The sequence below is a fragment of the Carya illinoinensis genome, chromosome 15 (assembly GCF_018687715.1).
Source record: "Carya illinoinensis cultivar Pawnee chromosome 15, C.illinoinensisPawnee_v1, whole genome shotgun sequence".
Lineage (NCBI taxonomy): Eukaryota > Viridiplantae > Streptophyta > Magnoliopsida > Fagales > Juglandaceae > Carya > Carya illinoinensis.
The window spans coordinates 37,538,362-37,566,258 of NC_056766.1; the positions used below are offsets into that span (position 1 = coordinate 37,538,362).

At 32.5% G+C, this 27,897-nt stretch overlaps 2 protein-coding genes across 2 annotated transcripts; both read right to left on the minus strand.

The window, feature by feature from the left end:
- Window positions 1-1,788: 1,788 nt before the first annotated feature.
- On the minus strand, window positions 1,789-16,952 carry LOC122295772 (putative wall-associated receptor kinase-like 16). Its single transcript, XM_043105007.1, has 3 exons — window positions 15,972-16,952; window positions 15,120-15,299; window positions 1,789-3,316 (listed from the first exon to the last, which is right to left on the minus strand). Exons 1-3 carry the CDS (start codon window positions 16,750-16,752, stop codon window positions 2,106-2,108), a joined length of 2,172 nt encoding a protein of 723 aa, XP_042960941.1. The 5' UTR covers window positions 16,753-16,952; the 3' UTR covers window positions 1,789-2,105.
- A 6,628-nt stretch (window positions 16,953-23,580) lies between these two features.
- LOC122297516 (putative wall-associated receptor kinase-like 16) lies at window positions 23,581-27,401 on the minus strand. Its single transcript, XM_043107599.1, has 3 exons — window positions 26,367-27,401; window positions 25,758-25,937; window positions 23,581-25,013 (listed from the first exon to the last, which is right to left on the minus strand). Exons 1-3 carry the CDS (start codon window positions 27,286-27,288, stop codon window positions 23,803-23,805), a joined length of 2,313 nt encoding a protein of 770 aa, XP_042963533.1. The 5' UTR covers window positions 27,289-27,401; the 3' UTR covers window positions 23,581-23,802.
- Between the last annotated feature and the right edge of the window lie 496 nt (window positions 27,402-27,897).

A 27,897-nucleotide genomic window follows, 5' to 3' on the forward strand; every position in this document is an offset into this window, starting at 1 on the left:
CATTAGAGTCTTGTTTCGGCATTTCGATCAACTTTTGACTATTTCGATTAGAATTAAGCGTTTTGGTTCCTATTCTATTTGGGACTATTTTTATAATTTTTTTATATTTAGATAGTATTTTTATAAATTTTAAATCTATTTAATTAATTTTAAAATATAAATTATATTGATATAATTTTAATTTTTTTATAACTTTAAACATGTTCCCTCATTTTCTAATTTTTTAAATATCATTATTTTTAATAATTTATCTATTCTTTTATTTTTTTCCTTATTTTTTATGTTTTAACTCAAGTTTGTAATTTTTTTCAACATATATTCATTTTATAAATTTTCAATTCTTCTATATATATACACACATATACATGATACACACTTATATATATATATATATTTTATTAGTTGTTAGTGTATATATACATATAAATATTTATATATAATATATAATTAATTCTGAAATGATACACCAAAACATATCGATACCGAAATATTTCATTTCAGTGCCTTAATCAAAATGGTATTCAAAACTTCGCTACTAGGCCGCCTGATTATAATTTTTTTAATAGATTTAAATATTTTAAAAAAAAAACATATTAATACACTTAAAATCACTTCTTTAATCATTAAATAAAAAAAAATTTCCTGAACGGTACACTTGAGCGGTACCACCTAGATGGCACAGCAGCATTTTCCTTGAATTAATTTACAGTAAGAACGAAAATGAAGAAGACAAATTTGGGAAAAAAAGGGGAATCGGGATATGTGAGTATTGTACGAGGGAAAATCAAAGGGTGTTTTTTTTTTTGGGGGGGAGGGGGGATTAAAATTTGAGTGTTTTGGTGCCTGCCGCATTAAAAATACATCTCCAGTGATTTATGTTTGGCGACAATACATTATATCATTTGCGGCGACTTTTTTGGCCACAGTAGGTGTTAAAATCGCTGCAACAAGAAATTTGGACAAGTTGATGCTAGAACTCCGCAGCGACTCAAAATTCAACGCAATTATATGATTTTTGCAGCGATTTTATTTTCAATAGACAAAAAAATCAACAGACAAAAAATCAACATGAGAAGCAACGACAAATTTGAAAATGGGAACTTGTCTCCGACTTTGCTTTCATTGTTGTGTCCTTTGCAAAATATATTCTTGGTCAAAATAGCCTCAAATGGGAAGCTAGATTAGACCTTAATTTATTACAGATGAAGTAGGTGAGTTCTACAAGTCATCTTTAGTTGAGCTTGGAACCAATGGAGAGGGGACGTAGATCTATCATGGCTTCAACAACTTGCAAAAGATTCTCCAACCGATATCAAATAAAAGTGAGGAGAGAATATGAGAATTCTGAGTTTTCCTTTTTGAATATGGCCAATAATTCTGTACGTGCATCTCAATTAATTTCAATAAAATGATCCAAAGATTAATGTATGAGGTTCTCATTAAAAATTTAAAGCCCAATTATATACTACATTCGGAATATTGAAGTACTCCACATAAGAAAGACAAGAGCCACCCTGTAGGCCATGAGGGATTGAAGACCCTCTTGATGAGGGTTGGCCACTTGAACTCTCCCATTCTATTATTCATCATGTGTTGTTTATTTTCAGTTTCTTGTTGTGTTTTTCAACTTTTTTCCCCTTAGTTTATTGAAGAAGTAGCTAGTGTTGTATGGCTCAGTGCGAGTGCCATACATGATTATGTTAATTGATGCTAATAACATAATGTACCAAGGAACCAAAGAGTACTTATGATTCATGGAACCCTCGGTACATTGTGAAATTGAATCTAGAAAGACACTACAAGTTGTACATGAACTTTGATTACATTAACATTCTTAAATCGGCAAGAATATTGGAAAAACATCAAGGGAAAAGTACGCTATTAGTTCACATTAGGATAGGATCAAACTTATTTGTTCACCTAGAGCAACACAAAAGCATTGCAAGTTATTTCCAACTACAGATACTCGGTAAAATAAAGAGAATCAAAGATAGGTACAGAATACTCTATGGTAGTCTACAACATTAATACACCACATTAATAGGCATATAGAAGTTCAATTGATCTAGTTGATTTATATAAATCAATTATTGTGGACTAACTACTTATCGGCCATCTTCATGGGGTTTCAAGAGTTGGTTTATCATGCTATCATGTCCACCAGTTGTACTTGCGGAAGCATCGGTGCCAATATCAATGTTGAAAGTGAGTGTTGGTGTACTGAGCAAGTATTCTGTTTCTTCTGTTGTTTGATTATCCTTTTCCCATGGATGCTTTTTGATAATTCTCAATCCTTCTAGTTCCATTGCCACTTCCATCATAGTGGGCCTATCCTCCCCTCTTAATCTTAAGCACCTTTTTGTAAGATTAGCAACATCCTTTAATAGGTCAATATTACCCTCATTGACAATGTGATCCTCAAGAATGTGAAGTAGACGGTCCTCTTTCACTGCAGAACCAAAGTACATTGCTAGGTTTTTATAACTTTCAGGTCTATTGGAAGAAATTGCCTCTTCACCTGTCAGCAGCTCTGCCAACACAACACCAAAGCTGTACACATCACTTTTTTCTGTTAGCTGGCCAGTTTGGAAGTATTCAGGATCTAAGTACCCAAGGGTTCCTTGCACCAAGGTGGTTATTTCTATTTGATCAAGAGCTATCAACCTTGAAGCTCCAAAGTCAGCAACTTTTGCTGTGTAGTTATCATCTAATAGTATATTTGTACTTTTCACATCTCTATGTATAATTGGCATGGAAGTTTCAGAATGTAGGTATGCAAGGGCTCTTGCTATTTCTATTGCTATCTTCAAATGTCTTTCCCATGAAAGAAAAGAAGCACGACTTATATCACGAATATGGTCAGAAAGAGTCCCATTTGTGATGAATTCATAAACAAGTAAGGGAACTTCTGTTTCAAGAAAACAACCTATTAGTTTAACCACATTTCTATGATTGATTTGGGTAAGCAAAATCACCTCATTTATGAATTGCTCAATTTGGCTATTGTCACAGATTTTGGACTTTTTGATGGCAACCACTTTGTTGTCAGCTAATACTCCTTTGTAAACAGTTCCATAACCTCCTTTGCTAAGGACTCTGTTCTCATCATAATTGTTGGTGGCTTTTTTAAGCTCGTCATTACTAAAGATTTTGGTTGTCTCCATAGACCTTCCATGATTCGAAATATGTTTTTGTAACATTAAGCCACCATTTTGTTGGAAGTACTTTTCTTTTAGTTTGATGAGCTTCATTCTTTTCAATCCCAAAAGTACTGAAGAACCTCCCAACAGCAAGACTAAAAGACTTATACTGATACCTGCACAAAATGAATTATTAAGTAAAATTGTGACAAAAATCCAATGTTTCATTCTTTATGTTCAAAAAGTGCCACAGATATAAAGATATTTCACAAAAGTAAACTTATACAAATTAATGTGGCATCATGCAATATGGTAAATTTATTTTACAATAAAATTAGTATTATATCTAGCTACGTCAATTTGTGAGTTTACAATGTTATGAAATTATTATATTCTTGTAGCTAAAACATGTCTCTTCATGTTTACTCAATACCAGTATTATCAGCTTTATAATTTACAATCATTTTGAACCAAGTTAATTAAGAACCAATATTTAGGACGACGCAATGAATATTTGAGCTAGAAAGTATTTACTTGATTGATGATATATCTACCTTTCAAATGTGGTTGATGTTAGAGCCAAAAAATGGTAAATTATTTAAAATGGATATGGTGAACCAATATATTTTCAATTGCCTTTAATCTTTCTTCCAGATACTAGAATGACACCAATTGGCATCTATAGTTTTCACTTTCTAAATAGAGACTCTATAACTAATTTTTATAATTATTTGTTCTGCATCGACTGATAATTATCATGAAGTCTTTATGAAGTTAAAAATTCTAACAAATAATTAATTGATAACATGCAAAATATATAGATATAAATAATGTTACATAGAAGATTTTTAAATTGAGCATACGAAGCTTATACAGACGGTACAAATCATTTATATATATATATATACTAGTAGAATTAAAACGTCCAAGGTACGTTTGCCTAGTGGAGGCAAATTATAAATGTAAAACTTTTCCATGGGAAAAAAAAATCCTTTTCTTCGGCAGCTGTCCCTTTAGCTTGTACGTCTCTGGTCTCCAGTCATAAAGCTGGGCCCAATTGCCTTAATACGAATGTCAATAATTCTCAACAAGTGGACCATCAGTCTGTAGTCCCTCCTGGTAGATGGATTTTAATTTTTATGGAAATTTATGGGATTAGATTTTAGGGAAAAATGTGACACGCACTAAAAGGCAAGCAATCCAATTGTGATCTTGAAGCTGCCTCAAGCTTCCATAATTCAAAGTGTCATCCATCTGTACATAACCTGTTTTTTTTTTTCCTTTTTTTTTTTTTTTTGTTTCAATCAATCATTTCTAGCAAGTATTGTTGCTGTAAATTTTTTAAGCGGACATAATTTAATTTTAATTTAATTTAATTAATTAAGTAGTAGGTAATTTTAAATAAACTTATATCTTAATAAAATGACAAAAAAAGAGTGTTAGGATAAGACTGTCAACCTATATTTTTAGCGTGTCCCAAATATAACAGGTTACAGTTTGTTTTTTTTTTCACTTAGTCTGTGAAGTGACTTTTTGTTTTTGAAAACGCTGCAGCCTGACCTCCTTTCATTAAAAACATAAAAGACGAAAAAGAGGAAAGACTTTGTGAATCCATTTAATAAATGACAGATCATTTCAATTAGGGCTGCCCACTTGGGATACCCATACCCTGTTTTCATTTGGTTTTATATATTATTTGCTTTGTTTTAGACACAAGTGCAAGATTTGGTGATGACTTTGGAAGATATCACACAGATCTCGAGCACAGGCATATCAATAATGCATTAGAAAGACAGATAATAAAGGAAGGAACGTCGAGATAAGGATGGGTCTGAGTTTAGAGAGAGAACTTGGGAGGAATACGAAGCCGAGAATGAAAGATTTTGTGTGGTCTGAAATTCTTTTGAAAAAATATCACTGACACAATCTCACTAAAGACTAAAACATCCTTATATAAACGGACACAAAGAAAAGAAACAAAAGGTTAAAAAAGTAACTATGCAAAACTTTCCCATGAAAGTAAATAATAGTAATCAGCAACACGTTCAGCAATCAGCAACACCGCTATGCACTGCTCAACAGCAAGTAAGAGAGGGGTGAAATGCCCTAAAATAAAGAACAGAAGAAATAAGTACATCTCATTCAGTATACTGAAACAATTGATATTATTCATGTGAATCAACCTGTTTAGAAGGAGAGCAGCAACACTGTTATGATTGTTGATATCTTGATCCCGTGGAATTTTTCCAAATAACAAGCAAAGATTTTACAAGTGAACTGTAACTAATAAAATTTGTAAAATGAGAAGCTTCAGTTGGGATTTAGATAACATTCATGGAGGAGATGAATGAAATTATTAGATCTAAAATACCATCTCTTAAATACAATTATTATTTCAGATTCATATTACGGTTTTGTAAGAAATTGTGCATTATTAAAGGAGAAATAAAATGGAACACACAGAAGATCTAATAGAAGATAGAAACACAAATATGAATATTTGTGAAGTATTATTTTATTATCACAAAGTAAAATTACAGAAATTTAAGGCTCTTTGCCTCAATTTTTAAACGCTCTTGCTCTTCAAAAATCTGCATGCCTTTCCTATCTAAAGGAGTAGCCACTCGAAAAGAAGAGTTAAGCAAAGATTTTAAATCTCTGTTCTCTCGCTTTACTGCTTCTATCTTCATGTTGGACTCCATAAGAAGCCGCTGAAGGATAAAAATATTCTCGTGGAGTTTGTCAACCCCACCAGTCCTAGATTGTAGTCGCTGAGAATATGCGACAAGGGTTGATGAGTATCGGGTACCGAGACTCACAAGCTCGTAGATAATTTCATTATCTGACTTATTAGTCAGATCATTATTGGATTGCATTATAGCACCTACGGAAGAAGAAGAAGCAGAAACAACTGGTGAACGAGCAGAAACAACTGGTAAACGAGGTGCAGAATACCTCATATATTGGTGATGGGAAGATTGCTGAGCCATTGCAAAGTGAGAAAGCAGAAAGAGATTACAGAGTAAGAATACAGACTAAATTTAGAAAAGTGAAGAAGATGAGATGCGAAAGAAGATGAGCTGAATAATTCTTTTATAGAGAAAATTATGACAAAGTATCACTCTATTGCTTCATAACATCTTTCGTGAAGCATCTCTCTACAAGAGACAAGAGATGTAGCATCATAGCTGCGGCGCCTAACAGATACAGAAGAGCGATGTAGTATCATAGCTGCGGCGCCTGACAGCTACAGAAGACGTGTAAAAATCTTACGGATCAGAGTTGTCTGGTCTAAAACAGAGAGTCATCGTTTTTGTTGAGAGAGAGAGAGAGAGAGAGAGAGAGAGAGAGGTTAATAGTTTAATTTTGATGAATTCTTTACTGAGTATGTTATTTAGAAGAACACTTAAAGTATATCATTTATGTTTTTTTAAAGCAATCGAGAGTTTACCACTGAAACCGAAGATGTTAGACATGGGTACAGCTGAAAAAATCCCAGGAGGTCGAATCCGCACCGTTTTCCATCAGAAAACCCTCCAAACAGAGCAAAAAAGAGAAAACCAAAGAAGACAACGGCCAAAATCTATTCTTACAGAGCTTTATCAACAAAAACGGAAACCCACATGTAAATTCTATGAGATATGGCAAAAAAAAGTAGAGAAAATAAATAAGAGGAAAGAGAAGGTGAGGAGCGAAATGATAGGAGTCTGGGTGGGTAAATGGAGAACAGTTTTATTTCATGAGAGGAATGTGGGAGGTTTGTGTATGTGATAATACACACAAGGGAAACCCACATGCAATGTATTTGTGCTAAGAAGTGGATTCTCTCACACCAAATGCAAACTAGGTGTCCTTAAAGCGGTTTTTGGTTTTGTTTTTTTGGTGAATTACGACTTGTTTGGATGCTCGACTAAGTATGTTTTCGACCCGTTAGATCCCTAGATTAACTACTCTACTCGCAACACCATTAACATGATATAACATCATATTTAATACATTAGACTACTCGTTCATTATTAATCAATCATTCAATTACAGTATTGGCATTTCATATTTTTATTTTTTAAATTCTTTTTTAAATTTTTTTACATTTATTTTTTTAAATTAATTTAATTTTTTTTATTTATTATTCATATACTAAATATTTAATAAAAAATAAAAAAATATTTGTTCATATACGGGTTTAAACCAGTATATATGAACAAATTTAGTAAAATGAGATCACTAATTAGCTTCTACCTATCCATTAATTAATGGTATGAACGGACAAGATCATACAAATAATGAAATTGTTTATAATGATAAAATCAAGATAATCATGATTAATTGTCAAGATCATCTTGTAAATATTAGTGTAAATATTAGTGTTTAATAATGAAAAGATCATCAGCACATGGAGGCCCCTTTCAGCTTTTGGACACAAGGGAGAGTTTTCTTTTTCCTTTTTGAAAGACACGCATTTAGCTGTTTTGGACAATGGCAATATATTACAATAAAACTTTCAAAAGCTTGGCCATATCATCAAGCAAGTCAAATATTGCGAAAAAGAGAAAGAGATTTCTCAAAAAACACGTACCCACACGGGTGCGGAAAACAAAAGAAAAGAAAAACTATACCATAGACATATTTCATCGTTCTTTTTTTCTATTGTCCTCAATCATCCAGACGTCTTATCACCCTGCAAAACTACTGCTGCAACCAAATCTTTTCGCGGATTCATGATGACTTATAATCTATTACTGTATACCTTTAGTCATATTTATATGATGTTTGCCCAATTACTTGACACCATTGTTTTCATTACAGAAGATAAAATTTAGTGGAAGATGGCAATACACATGCAGTGTTTTTATTATTAATATTGTTATAATTGATTGAGATAAAGAAGTTTTATATAAAGCCTCTTTATTTAAATCTATAGTATTGGCATTTCATATTTTTATTTTTTAAATTCTTTTTTAAATTTTTTTACATTTACTTTTTTAAATTAATTTAATTTTTTTATTTATTATTCATATACTAAATATTTAATAAAAAATAAAAAAATATTTGTTCATATACGGGTTTAAACCAGTATATATGAACAAATTTAGTAAAATGAGATCACTAATTAGCTTCCACCTATCCATTAATTAATGGTATCAACGGACAAGATCATACAAACAATGAAATTGTTTATAATGATAAAATCAAGATAATCATGATTAATTGTCAAGATCATCTTGTAAATATTAGTGTAAATATTAGTGTTTAATAATGAAAAGATCATCAGCACATGGAGGCCCCTTTCAGCTTTTGGACACAAGGGAGAGTTTTCTTTTTCCTTTTTGAAAGACACGCATTTAGCTGTTTTGGACAATGGCAATATATTACAATAAAACTTTCAAAAGCTTGGCCATATCATCAAGCAAGTCAAATATTGCGAAAAAGAGAAAGAGATTTCTCAAAAAACACGTACCCACACGGGTGCGGAAAACAAAAGAAAAGAAAAACTATACCATAGACATATTTCATCGTTCTTTTTTTCTATTGTCCTCAATCATCCAGACGTCTTATCACCCTGCAAAACTACTGCTGCAACCAAATCTTTTCGCGGATTCATGATGACTTATAATCTATTACTGTATACCTTTAGTCATATTTGTATGATGTTTGCCCAATTACTTGACACCATTGTTTTCATTACAGAAGATAAAATTTAGTGGAAGATGGCAATACACATGCAGTGTTTTTATTATTAATATTGTTATAATTGATTGAGATAAAGAAGTTTTATATAAAGCCTCTTTATTTAAATCTATAGTATTGGCATTTCATATTTTTATTTTTTAAATTCTTTTTTAAGTTTTTTTACATTTACTTTTTTAAATTAATTTAATTTTTTTTATTTATTATTCATATACTAAATATTTAATAAAAAATAAAAAAATATTTGTTCATATACGGGTTTAAACCAGTATATATGAACAAATTTAGTAAAATGAGATCACTAATTAGCTTCCACCTATCCATTAATTAATGGTATCAACGGACAAGATCATACAAACAATGTTTATAATGATAAAATCAAGATAATCATGATTAATTGTCAAGATCATCTTGTAAATATTAGTGTAAATATTAGTGTTTAATAATGAAAAGATCATCAGCACATGGAGGCCCCTTTCAGCTTTTGGACACAAGGGAGAGTTTTCTTTTTCCTTTTTTAAAGACACGCATTTAGCTGTTTTGGACAATGACAATATATTACAATAAAACTTTCAAAAGCTTGGCCATATCATCAAGCAAGTCAAATATTGCGAAAAAGAGAAAGAGATTTCTCAAAAAACACGTACTCACACGGGTGCGGAAAACAAAAGAAAAGAAAAACTATACCATAGACATATTTCATCGTTCTTTTTTTCTATTGTCCTCAATCATCCAGACGTCTTATCACCCTGCAAAACTACTGCTGCAACCAAATCTTTTCGCGGATTCATGATGACTTATAATCTATTACTGTATACCTTTAGTCATATTTGTATGATGTTTGCCCAATTACTTGACACCATTGTTTTCATTACAGAAGATAAAATTTAGTGGAAGATGGCAATACACATGCAGTGTTTTTATTATTAATATTGTTATAATTGCTTGAGATAAAGAAGTTTTATATAAAGCCTCTTTATTTAAATCTATAGTATTGGCATTTCATATTTTTATTTTTTAAATTCTTTTTTAAATTTTTTTACATTTACTTTTTAAAATTAATTTAATTTTTTTTATTTATTATTCATATACTAAATATTTAATAAAAAATAAAAAAATATTTGTTCATATACGGATTTAAACCAGTATATATGAACAAATTTAGTAAAATGAGATCACTAATTAGCTTCCACCTATCCATTAATTAATGGTATCAACGGACAAGATCATACAAACAATGAAATTGTTTATAATGATAAAATCAAGATAATCATGATTAATTGTCAAGATCATCTTGTAAATATTAGTGTAAATATTAGTGTTTAATAATGAAAAGATCATCAGCACATGGAGGCCCTTTTCAGCTTTTGGACGCAAGGGAGAGTTTTCTTTTTCCTTTTTGAAAGACACGCATTTAGCTATTTTGGACAATGGCAATATATTACAATAAAACTTTCAAAAGCTTGGCCATATCATCAAGCAAGTCAAATATTGCGAAAAAGAGAAAGAGATTTCTCAAAAAACACGTACCCACACGAGTGCGGAAAACAAAAGAAAAGAAAAACTATACTATAGACATATTTCATCGTTCTTCTTTTCTATTGTCCTCAATCATCCAGACGTCCTATCATCCTGTCAAACCACTGCTGCAACCAAATCTCTTTACGGATTTATGATGACTTATAATCTATTACTGTAGTCATATTTGTATGACATTTGCCTGATGAATTTTTGTCGCTTTTCATGTTTGTTTCCTATAAGGTAGGCCAGTACGTACGCAGTGCAATAATTCAACATCGATCGTGATAATGATTCCATATTTTTATAACTATTATTATATCTATATGTAACATATTTTTTGCATGAGAATAATGCTTTTACATATCATGGATTATTTTGAAACTTATCATGGATTATTTTAAGAAGTCTTTATAGTGAAAATATCAAAAGCAAAGGAACATTCATATCTTGCGTGTACAAGCAGGATAGATATTGTCGGGTAAAACGAGATTGATATGAGTCATGATTGGTTTGAGAAATTACGTGCAGCTCCCGACCATGGGGCTATATATACATAGGATTTATATACCACGTACCCCCCATTTACCAAGCTTAGGATTTATTATATATATTAATAAAAAATTTAAAAAATAAATATATATATTTTTATTTAAGTAGAGAGTCTTTTATATATTTAGATCTCTTGATGAAGTTTGTAAATTGATATATTAAAACTTAGTTCAATAATTTATTTCAAGAAGTCAATGTCTAATGTCAACAACTAAGTTAATTTATATTATATAGATGTATATATATTAGCTATACATGATGATGATAAGATCAAAACGAAACAATCGATATATATCAGCTCTTTGTCTTGTCACGTGGCAAGGCCAGCAATTATATTGTAGAATCAACCGCCCGTTTTCGAGATCAAATAATATTATATTAAAGTAATAGATTATAACTTTCGATATATTAAAACTTGATATATTAAAACTTAATTCAATAGTTTAAAATGCATGGGTGTGTGCCAGCTATTGATGCTCTCTGTCATCAAATAAAATAAAATAAGTGAGAAGATGCGATTAGACTCGGCAACCGAACAAAGCATCTTCACATGGCATCAACTCCAGAATAGTTTCATTGTCACATGGTTTGAAATTTAATCATAGACTAAAGGTATACAGTAATAGATTATAATTTTCGATATAGTACGTACAACTTGTAAAATTAAATTGCTAAATATAAGAGAGAGGCCCCAGGAAAAAGGTGACACGAAAAACAAGCAATCCAATTGTGATCTTGAAGCTGCCTCAAGTTTCCATAATTCAAAGTGTCATCCATCTGTACATAACTTTTTTTTTTTTTGTTTCAATCAATCATTTCTAGCAAGTATTGTTGCTGTAAACTTTTTAAACGGACATAATTTAATTTAATTAATTAAGTAGTAGGTAATTTTAAATAAACTTATATCTTAATAAAATGACAAAAAAAGAATGTTAGGATAAAACTGTCAACCTATATTTTTAGCAAAATATTATAATTTTTTGATATAAAAATATTAATGATTTTTAGAGCTAATTAATATAAAAGTATATATTTTTCTTGCATAACATGAATAATAATTAATAATTAATTGAGTTGATCATGATCAGTTTATTTCAATTTCTAACCATCACGTTTTCTAATCGAATAAGGTCCACTCAATTATTTGAACCCATCTTATAAAAAGTATCAGTTACTATTCACGTGTCGGGAAAGAATCCAACATTTATCCAATATATATATATACAAATGTGAATGCTCTACATTTCTCTTAGAAATTCGTTCAAGTTATCTTTATCACTTTTCAAGATCATGTTTACATTGTAGTCTTCCTTTTTTGTTTTGTTTTGGCTTGCTTCGGCCACAAATCATGCGAAGAATAGTACTGGCAATTACACCGAACTTCTTGCTAGCTTTCTGTCTTATTGCCACACCTCTCTTTTTATTATTAAAAATTTATTATTTTTATATAAATTTTATATATTAAAAAAATGATATTTAGACATTCTATATAGACAAATATTATTAATGTCACCTTTAATTTTAAAGGGGAAGGAAAGAAATTCATGTATATTTATTTCTTAGGTTCCATTTAAATAGTGAGTTTAGATAAAATTAATTGAGATAAAAGTTAAAAGTTGAATATAATATTATTAGAATAGTATTTTTTTAATATTATTATTATTTTATAATTTAAAAAAATTAAATTATTTATTATATTTTATGTGAAAATTTACAAAAATTATAATAATAAGATAAGATAAAATGAAATACTTTTACTATATACTTATTCAAACTACAGCTGTCGTGTGGGTACTAATTTGTAAGGTGGAACCCAACCAAAATCCCTTATATGGTAAAATTAATATATTAATGATATTAAAAGGATAAGTGAATGTTAGATAGATATAACTGTATGCATGATTTGTGGGAGGCATTGTCTTGCCATGAGATCGAATTATTGGAATAAAAGGTCCAATTATTAATAAAGTAGAGGGCCGATTTGGATTGAAGTGAAGAGCTTTTTTATGGCAATATCTTTTTATATTATAAAACTATTTCCCATAGCACAGCAGCACCTCAATTATTGTGTCGGTAGCTTGAATTTTTAGCTTTGTTGAATGCATCAATTCAGGTAAGGAAAAAATGATCTATTCTAGAAGGAGACATTGTAACAGCCCAAAGATATACATATATATATATATATTAATTTAAGCACTATTGCTTTAATATTCTCTCATGGATTGTCTAACAGTACAAAAGGCTAATTTTCTTTTGATTAGGTAGTTGATTTAATTAGTAGTTTGGCTTAAGCTCTCACAACCACTGTTTACTCCTAATCATCTCAATAATCTTTTGTCAAAATCACCAACAACTTCACCACTACATCTAAATCTTAATCCTTCTTGGGATCTTATTAAAAAAAAAATGATACACATAATTTTTTTCAAAATGTTTTTTTATGTAATTCTATTTTAAATAAGATATGATTTTATAAAACAACCAATAAAAATAGCATCGCTTTTTATAAAAATACTTTCAATTTAAAATAATATATAAAGAATTATAAAAAAATTTATACTTGCATCAGTGCTCATAAAAATAATCCCTAACTGTACTTGCTTAGCCTAAAAAATCATGTCAGTCTTCTACCTCAAATATCTTAAAATAAAGATCAGCCTCATTTGAGAGAATAAAATATAATTTACATCTTTTAGAAAATGAGAAAAGAAAATTAGGAGAACCTAACTAACTATATATAAATATACAAGGAGGAGAAATTGCATATAAAGTTCTAATACTGTTCAATACTAACCCCGGTAGTGGGTCTTCAAATCATTATTGTATTTCTATAGATCATCACAATAATATATAAGGATGAAGGTGAAAAACGTTCAAGGCTTTAATGCACATGATACGGGTTAAACACACACACACAGAGCTCTCATTTCCATTTCATCGTCGCCCCTTTGACCGCCTGGTGCGCCGCCGTCCGGAGGCTGTGTTATACACCACCCCCACCATTCTCTTCCCCTCCTACCAGAGATCATCCCCACCAATTTTCAGAGCCATCGGACTAGCCGTTAGCCGCCACGAGCCCCTGGAAGTCACGCGGGTCCATTTCATTGTCGCCCCTTTGACCGCCCGGTGCGCCGTCTTCCGGAGGCTGTGTTATACACCACCCCCACCATTCTCTTCCCCTTCTACCAGAGATCATCCCCACCAATTTTCAGAGCCATCGGACCAGCCGTTAGCCTTCACGAGCCCCTGGAAGTCACGGCACCTGCCTGTTTTTTCTCCCCTGTCGCCGGTTGCTTTCGCAGCCTAGAACCGCCGCCTTCCGGAGGCTGTGTTATACACTACCCCCACCATTCTCTTCCCCTCCTACCAAAAATCATACCCACCAATTTTCAGAGCCATCGGACCAGCCGTTAGCCGCCACGAGCCCCTGGAAGTCACGGCACCTGCCTGTTTTTTCTCCCGTCGTCGGTTGCTTTCGCAGCCCAGAACCGCCGCTCTCCGGCGGCGTGGCCTACACCACCCACCCAGTTTTCTTCCCCTCTCACCGGTGAAGATCCCCACCAAGTTTCACCTCCATCCGAGCCACCGTTAGCCACCACGAGCTCCTCCAAGCCATAAGGTTTTTCACCGATTCCGGTGTCGTCGCACCACCTCCGGCCACCATCTCTTCACAGCTTCTTCCCCTACCTCTTGTCGACCAAAACCACCCATTTCAGGCCTCGATCCGTTGCCGGAGCAGCTCCCACAAGCTCAACTCCGTTCAGCCCCTTTTTGGCCTTCGACCGCCATTTCCACCACCACCCACGGCCAAAACTCGTTTCCCTTAGTTTCAAAAACATCCTTTTGCAAGTGAGCAATCTTCTGGTTAGTAAAAAGTTCGGACTTGTCGGTGGGGTGGAGTGGATCTTGAAGCTTTGGCAGAGAGCTGGGTTCGTGAGCTTCAGAGAGAGATATGAGAGAAGAGAGAGACAAAGAGAAGAAGAATCGAGAAAAATAGAAAAGTAGAAAGAAAAATATAAAGCAGCCAACCTTGACACAGTTACTAAAGACCAAAAAATCCTTATATAAACGGACACAAAGGAAGAAAACAAAAGGTTAAAAAAGTAACTATGCAATAAAAACGGAAGAAAAAAAACGGAACGCAACAATTCACTGCTCATTTCTGTTTATTCCTGTAGAAGCGCGATAGGCGCTTATTATTATAGATAGATATATACTTACATAGTGCAATGATGATATTCTTAGAATTGCTTGGTTTAGGAATATCGGGAATGCAACTACTTCCATTTCTCCACCCATCTCCTTGGTACCCCTTGGGGCAAGAACAGTTGTAAGACCCCACATGGTTGACGCATGCATTATCAGTGCACTCGTGATTTCCAGTTTGACACTCATCGATATCTAAAACACATGAATACAGTTCATGTCCAAACTCACATCCAATATCTTAGCAATAAAAAATCATCAATATGATGTCATTTAGAAGGAAAATTAACTAACTCAAAGTAAGTATATTATCAAAATTTATTTTTTCTATCTTTATTTAATGACTTTTACAGAATAGTTTATCTATTAAGTTTTTCTGCATCGATCATTTAAATAATTTTTTTAATATTTTTTATTTATTTTAAATATTTCCTCTAACTATTAATAAATTTAAAATATCTTTATATGTTTTAATATTTGTAATATCTATCTATATACAATCTCATACAATTTTATCCTATAAACCGAAAAAAGTTATAAGCCAAAGAAAAATCAAAACTAATTCAAAATACCTAAAAAAATGAGATTATACTACATTATTATGAGAGTATTATCAATAATATTATAAAAATATTCTCAAAATTTTCCTGGATATATTATGAAATATTTATTTTAATAATTATGAATTAACATTTTTAAATATATTATAGAATATTCATTTTATATATATATATATTTGTAAAAAGATATTCTCAAAATATATATGGATCTAATGGAACATCACATCAAAACTTAGCGAAAACAAAGAAATTAAAGAGATCTAAGAAATTATCAAACTAATGCATATATAGAGTACTAATTACGTACCTTGGCAACCGCCAGAGAGATATGGGTTTTCGTGATAGCCTGAGAAGCAGTTGCAGCGATACCCAAGACCGTTTGTGGAACTGTAACATTCGCTATTATTTGCCTTACATGCATAGCCTGTAGTATTCGTCTTGGCATCTTTGCATCTCTGGTTCCCAATAGCCCAATCTAGCACCAAGGGGAAAGCATCTTTATTCTGCATATTCTGAAGATCTAAGGTTGAAAAGTTGTATTCTGTTTTTTCCACCACAAAGGCGAAACCACATGGATTAAATTTGCCCACATTGGAGTGGTTTCTAAGGCTGCCAACCGACACAGCAAAATCTTTTATTCCATCTGGGATAGGAGTTTGGCAACATCCAAAGCCTGAGCAAGACCTGTTAACCATACCGTCGATACTATCACAGAGTGACACACATCCTGTCGTATAATTCTTGTCTGAGGCTGAACTTCTAATGAGTGCCAAAGTGTCGCAACCGACGGCGGTGAACACGTTCTTTGTATACGAGATGGGAAACTCTCGTAGGTTGAGATAAGTACTACCATCGTTGGAATTATAGTCCGATTCTTGTGGGCAATTACGAGCTACAGAAGCTGAGACTCGTAGTTCCCCATCTAATGATATGTTGAGTACCTCTATGTTACTAACACTCAGAAATGGTGTTGGAGTACTCGTCTTGGAGTTGAAGGAGGAGGAGTTACAAGTAATGAGAAAAGATGAGTCAAAATAGCAACCTTCAGATGTTCCAAATGGGTAGGGGATGTCTGAAGCGATCCACATGTTCTGTTGCAGCTGGAATTGGGTTCTGCTGCTGCTGCTACAAATATTGCTGCTGAAACTACAAGTACCCCAAGCAGGAGTTTTAGAGCAGCTTGTTGCTGTAGAAGAATAGTTTGAAGCGAGGAGGACATAGCTTGCATGCTAGTTAATTGCACTTTTCTGTCTCTCTAATCTAATCTGTTCTTTCGTTTGTTCATATTACATACTTAGAAGATGGCTTCTCTTTATAGAAGGCAGCTACTGTTACTGCCCATTTGGCAACATCACTCATCATTGAACTAGTCAATATGAGGTTTTATTTATTTATTTTCTGTTTTTTGACCTAGTCAAGAAAATATTTTCTTTTTCCTAAGCTAGCTAGTGAAGAAAATTATTATTATTATTTACTTATTGTCTGAACTAGTCAAGAAAATTAATATCTCATTTCTTTGGAAGGTATTCGGGTGAAGGCAACTTAATATTTTCGTGACATGCATGGAAAAAGTTCAAATTTTGGAGAAAAAAGTTAATCTATAACATGATTTGATTTGCTGTATTCAAATTTGCAAGTTTTTTCTTACAAATCACATTTTGGTACATCAGCAATGTAGAGCATATGTCATCTACATCGGCTTATGCATAATTATTTATTTTTTTATTTTTATTTTTTACAGCAATTCATGATCTCTTAGATTTGATTAAGAGATCGAGTTAACGAATTTTGATCTTTGAATTGTTTAAATGATCATTTGATATAAAATAAGGGGACACTATATTTAAAGTTTGTGAAGTCATGATCATGAGTAATATTGTATTAATTTGTAATTTAATAATAGGTCAGTTATATAAATCCTAAATAGAAGTCCAATCTACCATGCATGTACCTAACATTTCAAGAAGACGCAAGGAAAAACATCACACAAAAATAAAAAATAAAAAAATACAAATAAACGTCGCAGTATTTTATGGTATAGGAATCATGAGAAAGCACGCAAGCATCAACAATATGTCCACTGGGCTTAATTAAACAGCTCCAAGTTGCAGCTGGCTGCGTTGACGTAGACGATCGAATAATAATTAATAGAGAATTAGGACTAGTATGGAAATTTGATTGGACCGACAGAGAGAGAAACTAAATAGCTAACTGTACAATTTTTTTAGTCTGCTCTGGGCACCCAATTAAGACTAAGAAGATGATCAACTCTTGCCAAGACAGTAGAGAGAAATGAGAATTTTATAAAAATAAATTTATATATTGATGTGGTATTTTAATACGTTACGTCAAACTGTAAAATTATTTTTATTATAAAATAAATCTAACGCATCACAAAAAATTACATTAATTTTTAAATTTTCTTTTAGAAAATGGCAATAATACAATGATAGCAAAGGAATGCAAGCACTGCAAAGTTTAAGTTTGTTACGCAGGGGTAATGCTCAAGTTCTGCTATTATGAGGTATTTTGGCTGATGGTCAGTGCAGGAGTAGCTTTGTCCTTAACATGGGGTGGCACCACCAAAATTGAATTAAAACTACCATTAGGAGAAATAAAAACTTAATAATATAGATCTCAAAATTTTTTATTGTATAATATTAAGCTTCTTAAAATGAAATTCAAAGTGAAAAAGGCACTTGACTATCTCTAATCTGATCCGCATGTTGTGACGCAGCTGGAATTGGGTTCAGCTGCCGCTGCTGCTACAAATATTGCTGCTGATAATATTACAAGTACCCCAAGAAGGAGTTTTACAGCTTGTTGCTGCAGAAGAACAGTTTCAAGCAAGGAGGACATAGTTAACTGCGCCTTGGTTTTTGTGTGATCTCTAATCTGATCTAATGTTCTTTCTTCGTTCGTTTGAAGTAGTTAATTATTTCTTGTCTGAAAAACACGGTTTTAAAGATAGTCAAGAAAATTAATTATTTCTTGTCTGAACTAGTCAAGAAACTTAATATCTTATATTTTCTTTGAAAGGTATTTGGGTAGCAATGGCGGAACCACGTTGATCCTTAATTAATTAGGGGAGCCAAGGCCTCTCATTCTTTTGAAAAATAAAAATATGCTTTAGACAGGAGTTTTACAGCTTGTTGCTCTGTCCCAATGTAAATTTTTCTCTTGACTTTTGTGGAAAAATGAAAAAGAAAGCCAAATACATTTCAACTTCGGATTTTAGCATAGAAAATAGAAATCAGTGAGACCACAAGTTGCACCAACCATGCATGCAGCTTCTAACTTTGTAAAAAAAATATCTGTGAATTTACAGTGTTTGCTCGCACCCTGCTTAAAGGAAATTAAGCACTAATTTCTTTACTCTTTGTTGATAGACATATCTAAGAATAAGTGAATCAAGCAACTGGAAATTAAAATGGTGTCTCCCACAATTGATATTTTGAAGGGTGAGATTCCTCTTAAGCAGAGTAGTTCATGGCTTTGCCGATGATACTTTTACTGATCTTGTTTTTGTTGACATCATCAATGGTTTCTGCACTGTTGGTGTTGGAAATTTGGTATAATTTAATGAATTAACTTCATGATGTCTTCTGGTTTTATACCTTTTGTAAGAATTTTATTTAAACTCTATGTCCCACACTTATATCTAATGGATTTAAATTAACTCAATCTTATAACTTAATTTAAATGAGTCATTGTGGGACTAGAATACCTCTATATCTAATCACATTAAGACACAAAGTCTTTAGATTTTGTGATGGTCAGAAATCTATAAATAGCACTGAAGGGTCAAATGGTTTTCACCTATAACATTATTGTGTCTCTGACTATTAGGAGACACTTTGATGTATAGTTATTAAAGTGATTCTTCTCTTATAGTTAGATTAGATTCATTATCAAACTAAATAGAGTGAGGTACGTTTTTCTAATTATTATTATTTATTATCATAGATTATAGAAAATCAAATATCCAATTATTAATATTTATATTAAAATATTTAACATGTGATATCAGGGTCAGGTTATAGATATTTTATGATCTCTATTAATTATACTGCAAATTTTGTTTTTGATGTTCATAACTGGTAATTTTGGACATGATAAATGCTAACTCGGTAAGATTTTACTACTGAATTTTAAAATGACTTGGAGAGTTTAAAAATATTATAAAGATGAGAGAGAGAGAGAGAGAGAGAGAGAGAGAGAGAGAGAGAGAGAGAGAGAGAGAGAGAGAGAGAGAGAGAGAGAGAGAGAGAGAGATTCCGAGACCCGTAGGAATTGAGTAAAGAAATTAAAGGAGTCTAGGACAATCATATTCGGAAGGTTGACGAAGACTTTATTAGACACGTGCTTGAATTAAAGCAACCAAAGTATTCTATTTTTCATAATATATTATGGGTATTTTAAATATTTTTAAATATCTGTATGATTTTTTCGTGTAGAATAGAATATGCATTTGATTATGTGCATCAATAGGTTTTTGATTAAGAAAATATTGAGGAATTTAGCAAGTGATAGTATTTTTGTGGTTAAGAGAAATTTTAGGTTTCTGAGTCATTATAATAAGTATTTCAGGTGTAAATATGAGGTATTTACTCAATTGGAGATTTATTCAAATTACATGAATTTTTATTGGTGATGATTGATATTCGTTTGGCACTATTATGAAGGTATTTTAAAAAGTTAAGAAGTTCAGATAAGCGGGGTTCCTATGCTAGACTTTGCACAAAAAGAAAAGTGAACTGTGGTTGGTTTTGAAAATGTACATGATATGTTTTAAAAGGAAAATGTGAAAAGCAACCTCAGTTATGTATTTATGCATTATTCATGAAATCTATATGAAAGAGAAAAATGCTTTCTGATATGACTGGTTTAGACATGAGCAATATTTGACATGTTTTTTAAATATGCAAAAGAGCGAATATGATGTCTAATAATTTTGTACATGTTATACGAAAATGTTTTGGATCTATTTTGATCATATGGAAAAGATATGAATATGTTCAGCGTGTGGTTTGATATGATATGTATCTGAAAAACCTTTGGCACGACTTATCTATTTTTATTCTAATTCTAATTCTGATTCCAGTTCTAATATGAAATGATATGGCCCTACCATGGAAAAGAATAATGGTAATATGATATGATACGATATGAAATGATATGATAAGATGAAGAAAGATGTGCATTTTGAATATGAATAAAAAGTCTTTGATATGATATGAATTGTTGGTATTAGAACAAAGTCAGGTATGGTTGGTAAGCAGGGACAATGGTAAAGTCCTGCATGATGATTCCTGGTGTCTAGGAGTTGTAGGGATAGTGGTAAGCAGAGACGGTGATAGAGTCCCGCTTGTGATTTTCACTTATAGTGCTCTAATAGGTATCCTCTGTAGTCGGTCTTTGAATATGAACAAAGGATGTTGAATAAGAACAGCTAGGTTTTTTTTTTTTTTTTTTTTTTTTTTTTTTTTTTTTTTATGAATAGTTTGAAAGGTGGCTTTGAAATGTTTTGTTTCAGCATACGAAGATGAAATGTTTTGTTTTTGCATATTGAATTTTCTGAAAAGGCTTATGTTTAGACACTAGTATATGTGCTTTATTTACTGAATTGTTGATAACTTACCCCTTATCTCCATAATATTTTTCAGATGATTTTGAATAGTTCTGCCAAGGATCAGGATTATGGAGCATGTGTGAGATGAATACTTAAGCATAGTGGATTACTCATAGGGTAGATTTTATTAAGAGATTTTGTAATATTTTGATGACTTTATATTTTGGAGTATATAAATATCTTGATGAAATATGAGTTTTAAGTTACAGGAAGTAGCTCTCCAACCCCTGTGGGACCGGGCGTTATACAATGACCCCAGAGTGATTTAGATTTTGCATTCAACAATGATTAGCACTCTGGCTGGTATTTTTGTGATATGACTAGCTTAGTTTGGCAGTGGGGGGATTTTACTATATTAGCTGGGACATGTTCAATGAATTTTTAATGTTAAATTTAATACAACATAGCAAAGAGCATAAATGCAAGTCGCAACAAACAATGTTACAACTTATATTTAACTGTTAGATTAACCAGCCTTTTGGAGCATTTTTGGGAAACTTGATTTTGACTTTGTTTCACAAGATGGATATGTTGATCAAGACTAATGACTATAAAGTATGCATACTGCCTTTGTCTTTACTCAAATGTTTCTTCCTTAATGACTCCATGTAGAAAAGCATGTCTTGATTTAGTAATTCTCTCTCTTTGTTTGCTGAATTTTGGAGGTCCTGTTTTGCCATGCAAAGTGAGTTTATATTTGTATTGAGAAGATTGCAACAAAAACACAAACACGGGTTGAGGCAGGAGCAATAAACCAAGGGAACATCACAAGATTATTGGCAGTTATAGACTTTTTTTAAGATTATTCTCTTATCATGGTCTTTAATATATGTAATTAATGATTTTTATTAGTTGTTTTTTGGGTAGATTAGAGTTGTTTTGATAATATTGAGTTGGTAAAATGGGTAGCATAGTTTGTACATATTTGTTTGAAATTGTTATATAATGTTTTGTTGAATCTGGATCTCCAATATTGCGTTCATATTTACATTTTTAGGCTTATATTACACCATTCATTTTCTACTTTTGGATTCATTTTTCATTTTATTGGTTTTATAGTCTATAATTTATTTTGAAACTTTCTTTTGTATTGCGGCAACATGTTGGGGCCGCAATATATATATATTTATAACAATAAGTTATTTCTGACATAAATATATTGTCGCAAATACTTATTTGTGACAATCTCTTTCCAAACTCTCCTTTTTAGTTTTTAGAAAAGTAAATTCAAAGCTTTTCAAGACTAGAATTTATACCCACAAAGAGCATATGAAAAACCAAAAATCCTTACAGCTAGTGTTCCTTCACGGATGAAAACCTGTAGAAAAAAAAAAAATTGTTAACAAAATCTATACAACGCAAATCAAACCAAGAAGCAAGAGAAGCTCAAGAATTGATTTTTCTGCATGAAAGAGCACCGACTGAAGAACTTGTCTCCGGCTTTGCTTCCAAGTTCAAGGATTATAGACTATATATGTTAGCTCAACATGAAAAGTAAAGACAATTTTACAAATGGGAACTTGTGTTCAACTTTGCTTTCATTGTTATGGCCTTTGCAAATTCTTGGTCGAAACAGGTTTTGATCCTCAAATGGAAAGCTAGATTAGACCTAATTTATTTGAGATGAAGAATTATAAGTTCTACATGCAAGTCATCTTTATTACTTGATCAAACAATGGAGAGGGTGTAGATCTATATCATGGATTCAATAACTTGTCAACCGATCGATATCAAAGAAAAGCGAGGCAAGATATGAAAATTTTAAATTTTCTTTTCCGAATACGGGCAATTATTTTGTACATCTCAATTATTTGAATAAAATGAGAGACTAACATATCAAGTTCCCATTACATGTTTAAACCCGACTTGAACCTACATTTGGATCAAAGATGCATTCTTTGCAGAAAACCATGTTTAGGCGAACTCCATATAATTAGGAAGACAAGAGCCACCCCATGAGGGAGTGAAGACCCTCTTGATGAGGGTTGGCCACTTGAACTCTAGATCTCCCATTTTATTATTCATGTGTTGTTTAGTTTTATTTTCTTGTAATTTTTTTCAACATTTTTCCCCTAATTTTCTTGATGGCTAAGGTCGGGATAAATGCCATGATTCTGTTAATTACTTGATACTAATTGCTGTTGTAATGTACCTAGGAACCGAAGAGTACTACTTGTCATGGAACCCTCAGTGCTTGTGGAAGATAGTACAAGTTGTACAACTTTTATTACATTAGCATGATTCTTAAATTGTCAAGAATGGAGAAATATTGAGGGAAAAGTACTGAATGATCCATGGTATCAAACTAATTTGTTCACTTCGAGGAACACAAAATTGTTCCAAGTTACATCCAACTACAAAAATTTAGTGAAAGAGGGACAACCAGAAATAGATACTGAATTATCCATGGTAGTCTACAACATTATTACACAACATTAATATGCATATAGAAGCTCACGAATGGACCTAAGTGATTTATATAAATCAATTATTGCCACTTAGTTACTTATCGGCCATCATCTAGGGTGTTCAAGAGTCGGTTTGTCATGCTATCATGTCCACAAGCTGCACTTGCAGAAGAACTAGCACCATTATCAATGTTGAAAGAGAGTGTAGGTGTATTAAGCAAGTATTCCATTTCTTCTATGGTTTGATTATCCTTTTCAGATGGATGCTTTTCCATAATTCTCAATCCTTCTAGCTCCATTGCCACTTCCATCATAGTGGGCCTATCCTCCCCTCTTAACCTTAAGCACCCTTTTGCAAGATTAGCAACTTCCTTTAATGGCTCGATATTACCCTCATTGACAATGTGATCCTCAAGAATGTGAAAAAGACGATCCTCTTTCATTGCAGAAACAAAATACATTGCTAGGTTTTTATAAGTTTCAGGCCTATTGGTAGAAATTGCTTTTTCACCTGTCAGCAGCTCTGCTAACACAACACCAAAGCTGTACACATCACTTTTTTCGGTTAGCTGGCCAGTTTGGAAGTATTCAGGATCTAAGTACCCGAGAGTTCCTTGCACCAAGGTGGTTATTTCTGTTTGATCAAGAGCTATCAATCTTGAAGCTCCAAAGTCAGCCACTTTTGCTGTGTGGTTATCATCTAATAGTATATTAGTACTTTTCACATCTCTATGTATAATTGGCATAGAAGTTTCAGAATGTAGGTATGCAAGGGCTCTTGCTATTTCTGTTGCTATCTTCAAACGTTTTTCCCATGAAAGAGAAGAAGCACGACTTATATCATGAATATGGTCAGAAAGAGTCCCATTTGTGATGAATTCATAAACAAGTAAGGGAACTTCTGTTTCAAGACAGCAACCTATTAGTTTAACCACATTTCTATGATTGATTTGGGTAAGCAAAATCACCTCATTAATGAATTGCTCGATTGGGCTCTTATCACAGATTTTGGACTTTTTGATGGCAACCACTTTGTTATCGGGTAATACTCCTTTGTAAACAGTTCCATAACTCCCTTTGCCAAGGACTGTACTCTCATCATAATTGTTGGTGGCCTTTTTAAGCTCGTCATTACTAAAGATTTTCGTTGTCTCCATAGACCTTCCATGATTCGAAATATGTTCTTGTAACATTAAGCCACCATTTTGTTGGAAGTACTTTTCTTGGAGTTTGATGAGCTTCCTTCTTTTCAATCCCAATAGCACTGAAGAACCTCCCAACAGCAAGACAGAGAGACTTATGCTGATACCTACACAAAATGAATTCTTAAGTAAAATTGTGACCAAAATCCAATGTTACATTCTTTATGTTTGAAAAGTGCCACAGATAGAAAGATATTTCACAAAAGTAAACTCATACAAACTGATATGGGATTATGTGATACGGTAGATCTATTTTATAATAAAAGTAATATCATATCTCGCCACGTCAATTTATGAATTTATAATTTTATGAAATCATCTTGTAGCTAAAACATGTCTCTTTAAGTTTACTCAATACCAGTATTATCAGCTTTACAATTTACAATCATTTTGAACAAAGTTAATTTATTAAGAACCAATATTTAGGACGACGCAATGAAAATTTGAGCTAGAATGTATTTACATGAGTGATTACCTCATAAGCTAGCATAGATATGTCTACCTTTGACAGCTTTCAAATGTGGTTGATGTTAGAGACAAAAAAAAAAGGGTAAATTATTTAAAATGGATATGATGAACCAATATATTATCAATTGCATTTAATTAATTAATCTTTCTTCTAGATACTGGAATGACATCAATTGGCATCTATAGTTCTCACTTTCTAAATAGAGACGCTATAACTAATTTTTATTCTTTGTTTGGATCGACTGATTATTAGGAAATCTTTATGAAGTTCAAAATTCTAACAAATTAATTGATAACATGTAAAATATATAGATATAAATTAAATAATGTTACGTACATGATTTTTAAATAGAGTACGGTACAAATCATTTATATATACTTACACAGTGCAATGATGATATTCTTAGAATTGCTTGGTTTAGGAATATCGGAAATGCAACCACTTCCATTTTTCCACCCATCTCCTTGGTACCCCATGGGGCATGAACAGTTGTAAGATCCCACATGGTTGACACATGCATTATCAGCGCACCCATGATTTGGAGTTTTACACTCATCAATATCTGAAACACATGATTAATACAGCTCATGTCAAAACTCACATCCATCATAGCGATAAAAATCTTCAATATGATGTCATGAAAAAAATTATACTCCTAAGAAAAATCAAGACTGATTCAAAAAATATATAAAAAAAATGAGATTATATTAGAAGAATATTATCAATTATATTATAAGAATATTTATTTTCAATAATTGTATAAAAATATTATCAAAATTTTCTAGGATATATTAGCAAATAATAATTATGAATGAATATTTTTAAATATATTGTAGAGTATTTATTTTCGATATATATTAACTTGTAAAAAATTATTCTCGGAATATATATGGATTTGACAGAACGTCACATGAAAACTCAGTGAAAACAAAGAAATTAATGAAGATCTAAGAAATTATCAAATTAATGCATATATAGAGCATTAACGTACCATTGCAACCACCAGAGAGATATGGGTTTCCTTCATAGCCTGGGGAGCAGTTGCAGCGATACCCAGGACCGTTTGTGGAATCGTAACATTCACTATTCACTGCCTTACATGCGTATCCTGTAGTATTAATTTTCTTGGCAACTTCGCATGTCTTATTTCCAATTGCCCAATCTAGCACCAAGGGAAAAGCATATTTATTCTGCATATTCTGAAGATCTAAGATTGAAAACTTGTATTCTTTTTTTTCCACGACAAAGGCGAAACCACATGGATTGAATTTGCTCACTTCGGAGTGGTTTTTAAGGCTTTCAACGGACACAGTAAAATATTTTATTCCATCTGGGATAGGAGTCTGGCAACAGCCTCTGCCAGAGCAAAAATCGTTAACCATACCTTTGGTGCTGTAACAGCGTGACACGCATCCAGTCGTATAATTATTGTCTGAAGACTCAGAACTTGTAATGAGCCCTAGAGTGTCGCAACCGACTGCGGTGAGCACGTTCTTTGTATACGATATGGGAAACTCTCGTAGCTTGATCAATCTTTTATCGCCCCAATTATTGGCATTGTAGTTCGATTCCAGTGGGCAATTAGTGGCTATATGAATTGAGACTCGCAATTCACCATCCACCAATGATATGTTGAGTACTTTTATGTTGCCTAAGCGCAGAAATGGTGTATAAGTAATCATTCCGGAGGAGAAGTTGGACTTGCAAGTAATGAGAAAAGATGGGTCAAGGTAGCAACTTTCGGATGTTCCAAATGGGTAGGGGATGTAAAGCGATCCGCATCTTCTACTGCAGCTGGAATTGGGTTCAGCGGCTGCCGCTGCTTCAAATATTACTGCTGACATTACAAGTATCCCGAGCAGGAGTTTTACAGCTTGTTGCTGCAGAACGACAGTTTCAAGCAAGGAAGACATAGTTAATTGCCTTTTTCTGTGTCTCTAATCTGATCTAATATTCTTTCTTCGCTCGTTTGAAGTAGTTAACTTGGAGGAAGATGGCCTTCTCTTTATAGAAGGCAATTATTAGTACTCATTTGTCACATATTCGGAAGGTTGACGAAGACTTTATTTGTCACATATGCCTGTCAGCTCTGTCCCAATATAAATTATTCTCTTGACTTTTGTGGCAAAATGAAAAAGTTGGATGCTGCAAACTTTGGATTTTAGCATGGAATATAGAAATCAGGTGGGAGTCCACGTGTTGCATGCACCCGGCATTCAACTTTGTAAAAAAGTATCTATGAATTTAATAGAGAAGTTAACTCGTTAGAAAAATTGGATGCTGCATGCATAAGCAAGTAATGGTAATGGAATGTACTATTTTTAATATCAATGAAGCTGATAATCTACACATACTTGAATTCTTTATATATATAGAGCCCGTAGAACATCTGGAATTTTATGATAGCGAGTTTTTCTGTTATTTGAAATTCAAGTCTTTAGATGAAAGGTTTTTTTATATTCAAATGATAGATTTCCTTACCCGATGGAAGAAGTTGATCTCTTGATGGTTAAGATGGATTG

Bases quoted from the DNA above. Each gene is read 5' to 3' on its own strand.
- LOC122297516 (XM_043107599.1), bottom strand. From the start codon at position 27,288: ATGTCTTCCTTGCTTGAAACTGTCGTTCTGCAGCAACAAGCTGTAAAA. The intron at 25,938-26,366 runs GTACGTTAATGC...CATGTGTTTCAG, and splicing joins TCTCTCTGGTGGTTGCAATG to ATATTGATGAGTGTAAAACT. The intron at 25,014-25,757 runs GTAAGTATATAT...CATTTTGTGTAG, and splicing joins GAATATCATCATTGCACTGT to GTATCAGCATAAGTCTCTCT.
- LOC122295772 (XM_043105007.1), bottom strand. From the start codon at position 16,752: ATGTGGATCGCTTCAGACATCCCCTACCCATTTGGAACATCTGAAGGT. The intron at 15,300-15,971 runs GTACGTAATTAG...CATGTGTTTTAG, and splicing joins TCTCTCTGGCGGTTGCCAAG to ATATCGATGAGTGTCAAACT. The intron at 3,317-15,119 runs GTAAGTATATAT...CATTTTGTGCAG, and splicing joins GAATATCATCATTGCACTAT to GTATCAGTATAAGTCTTTTA.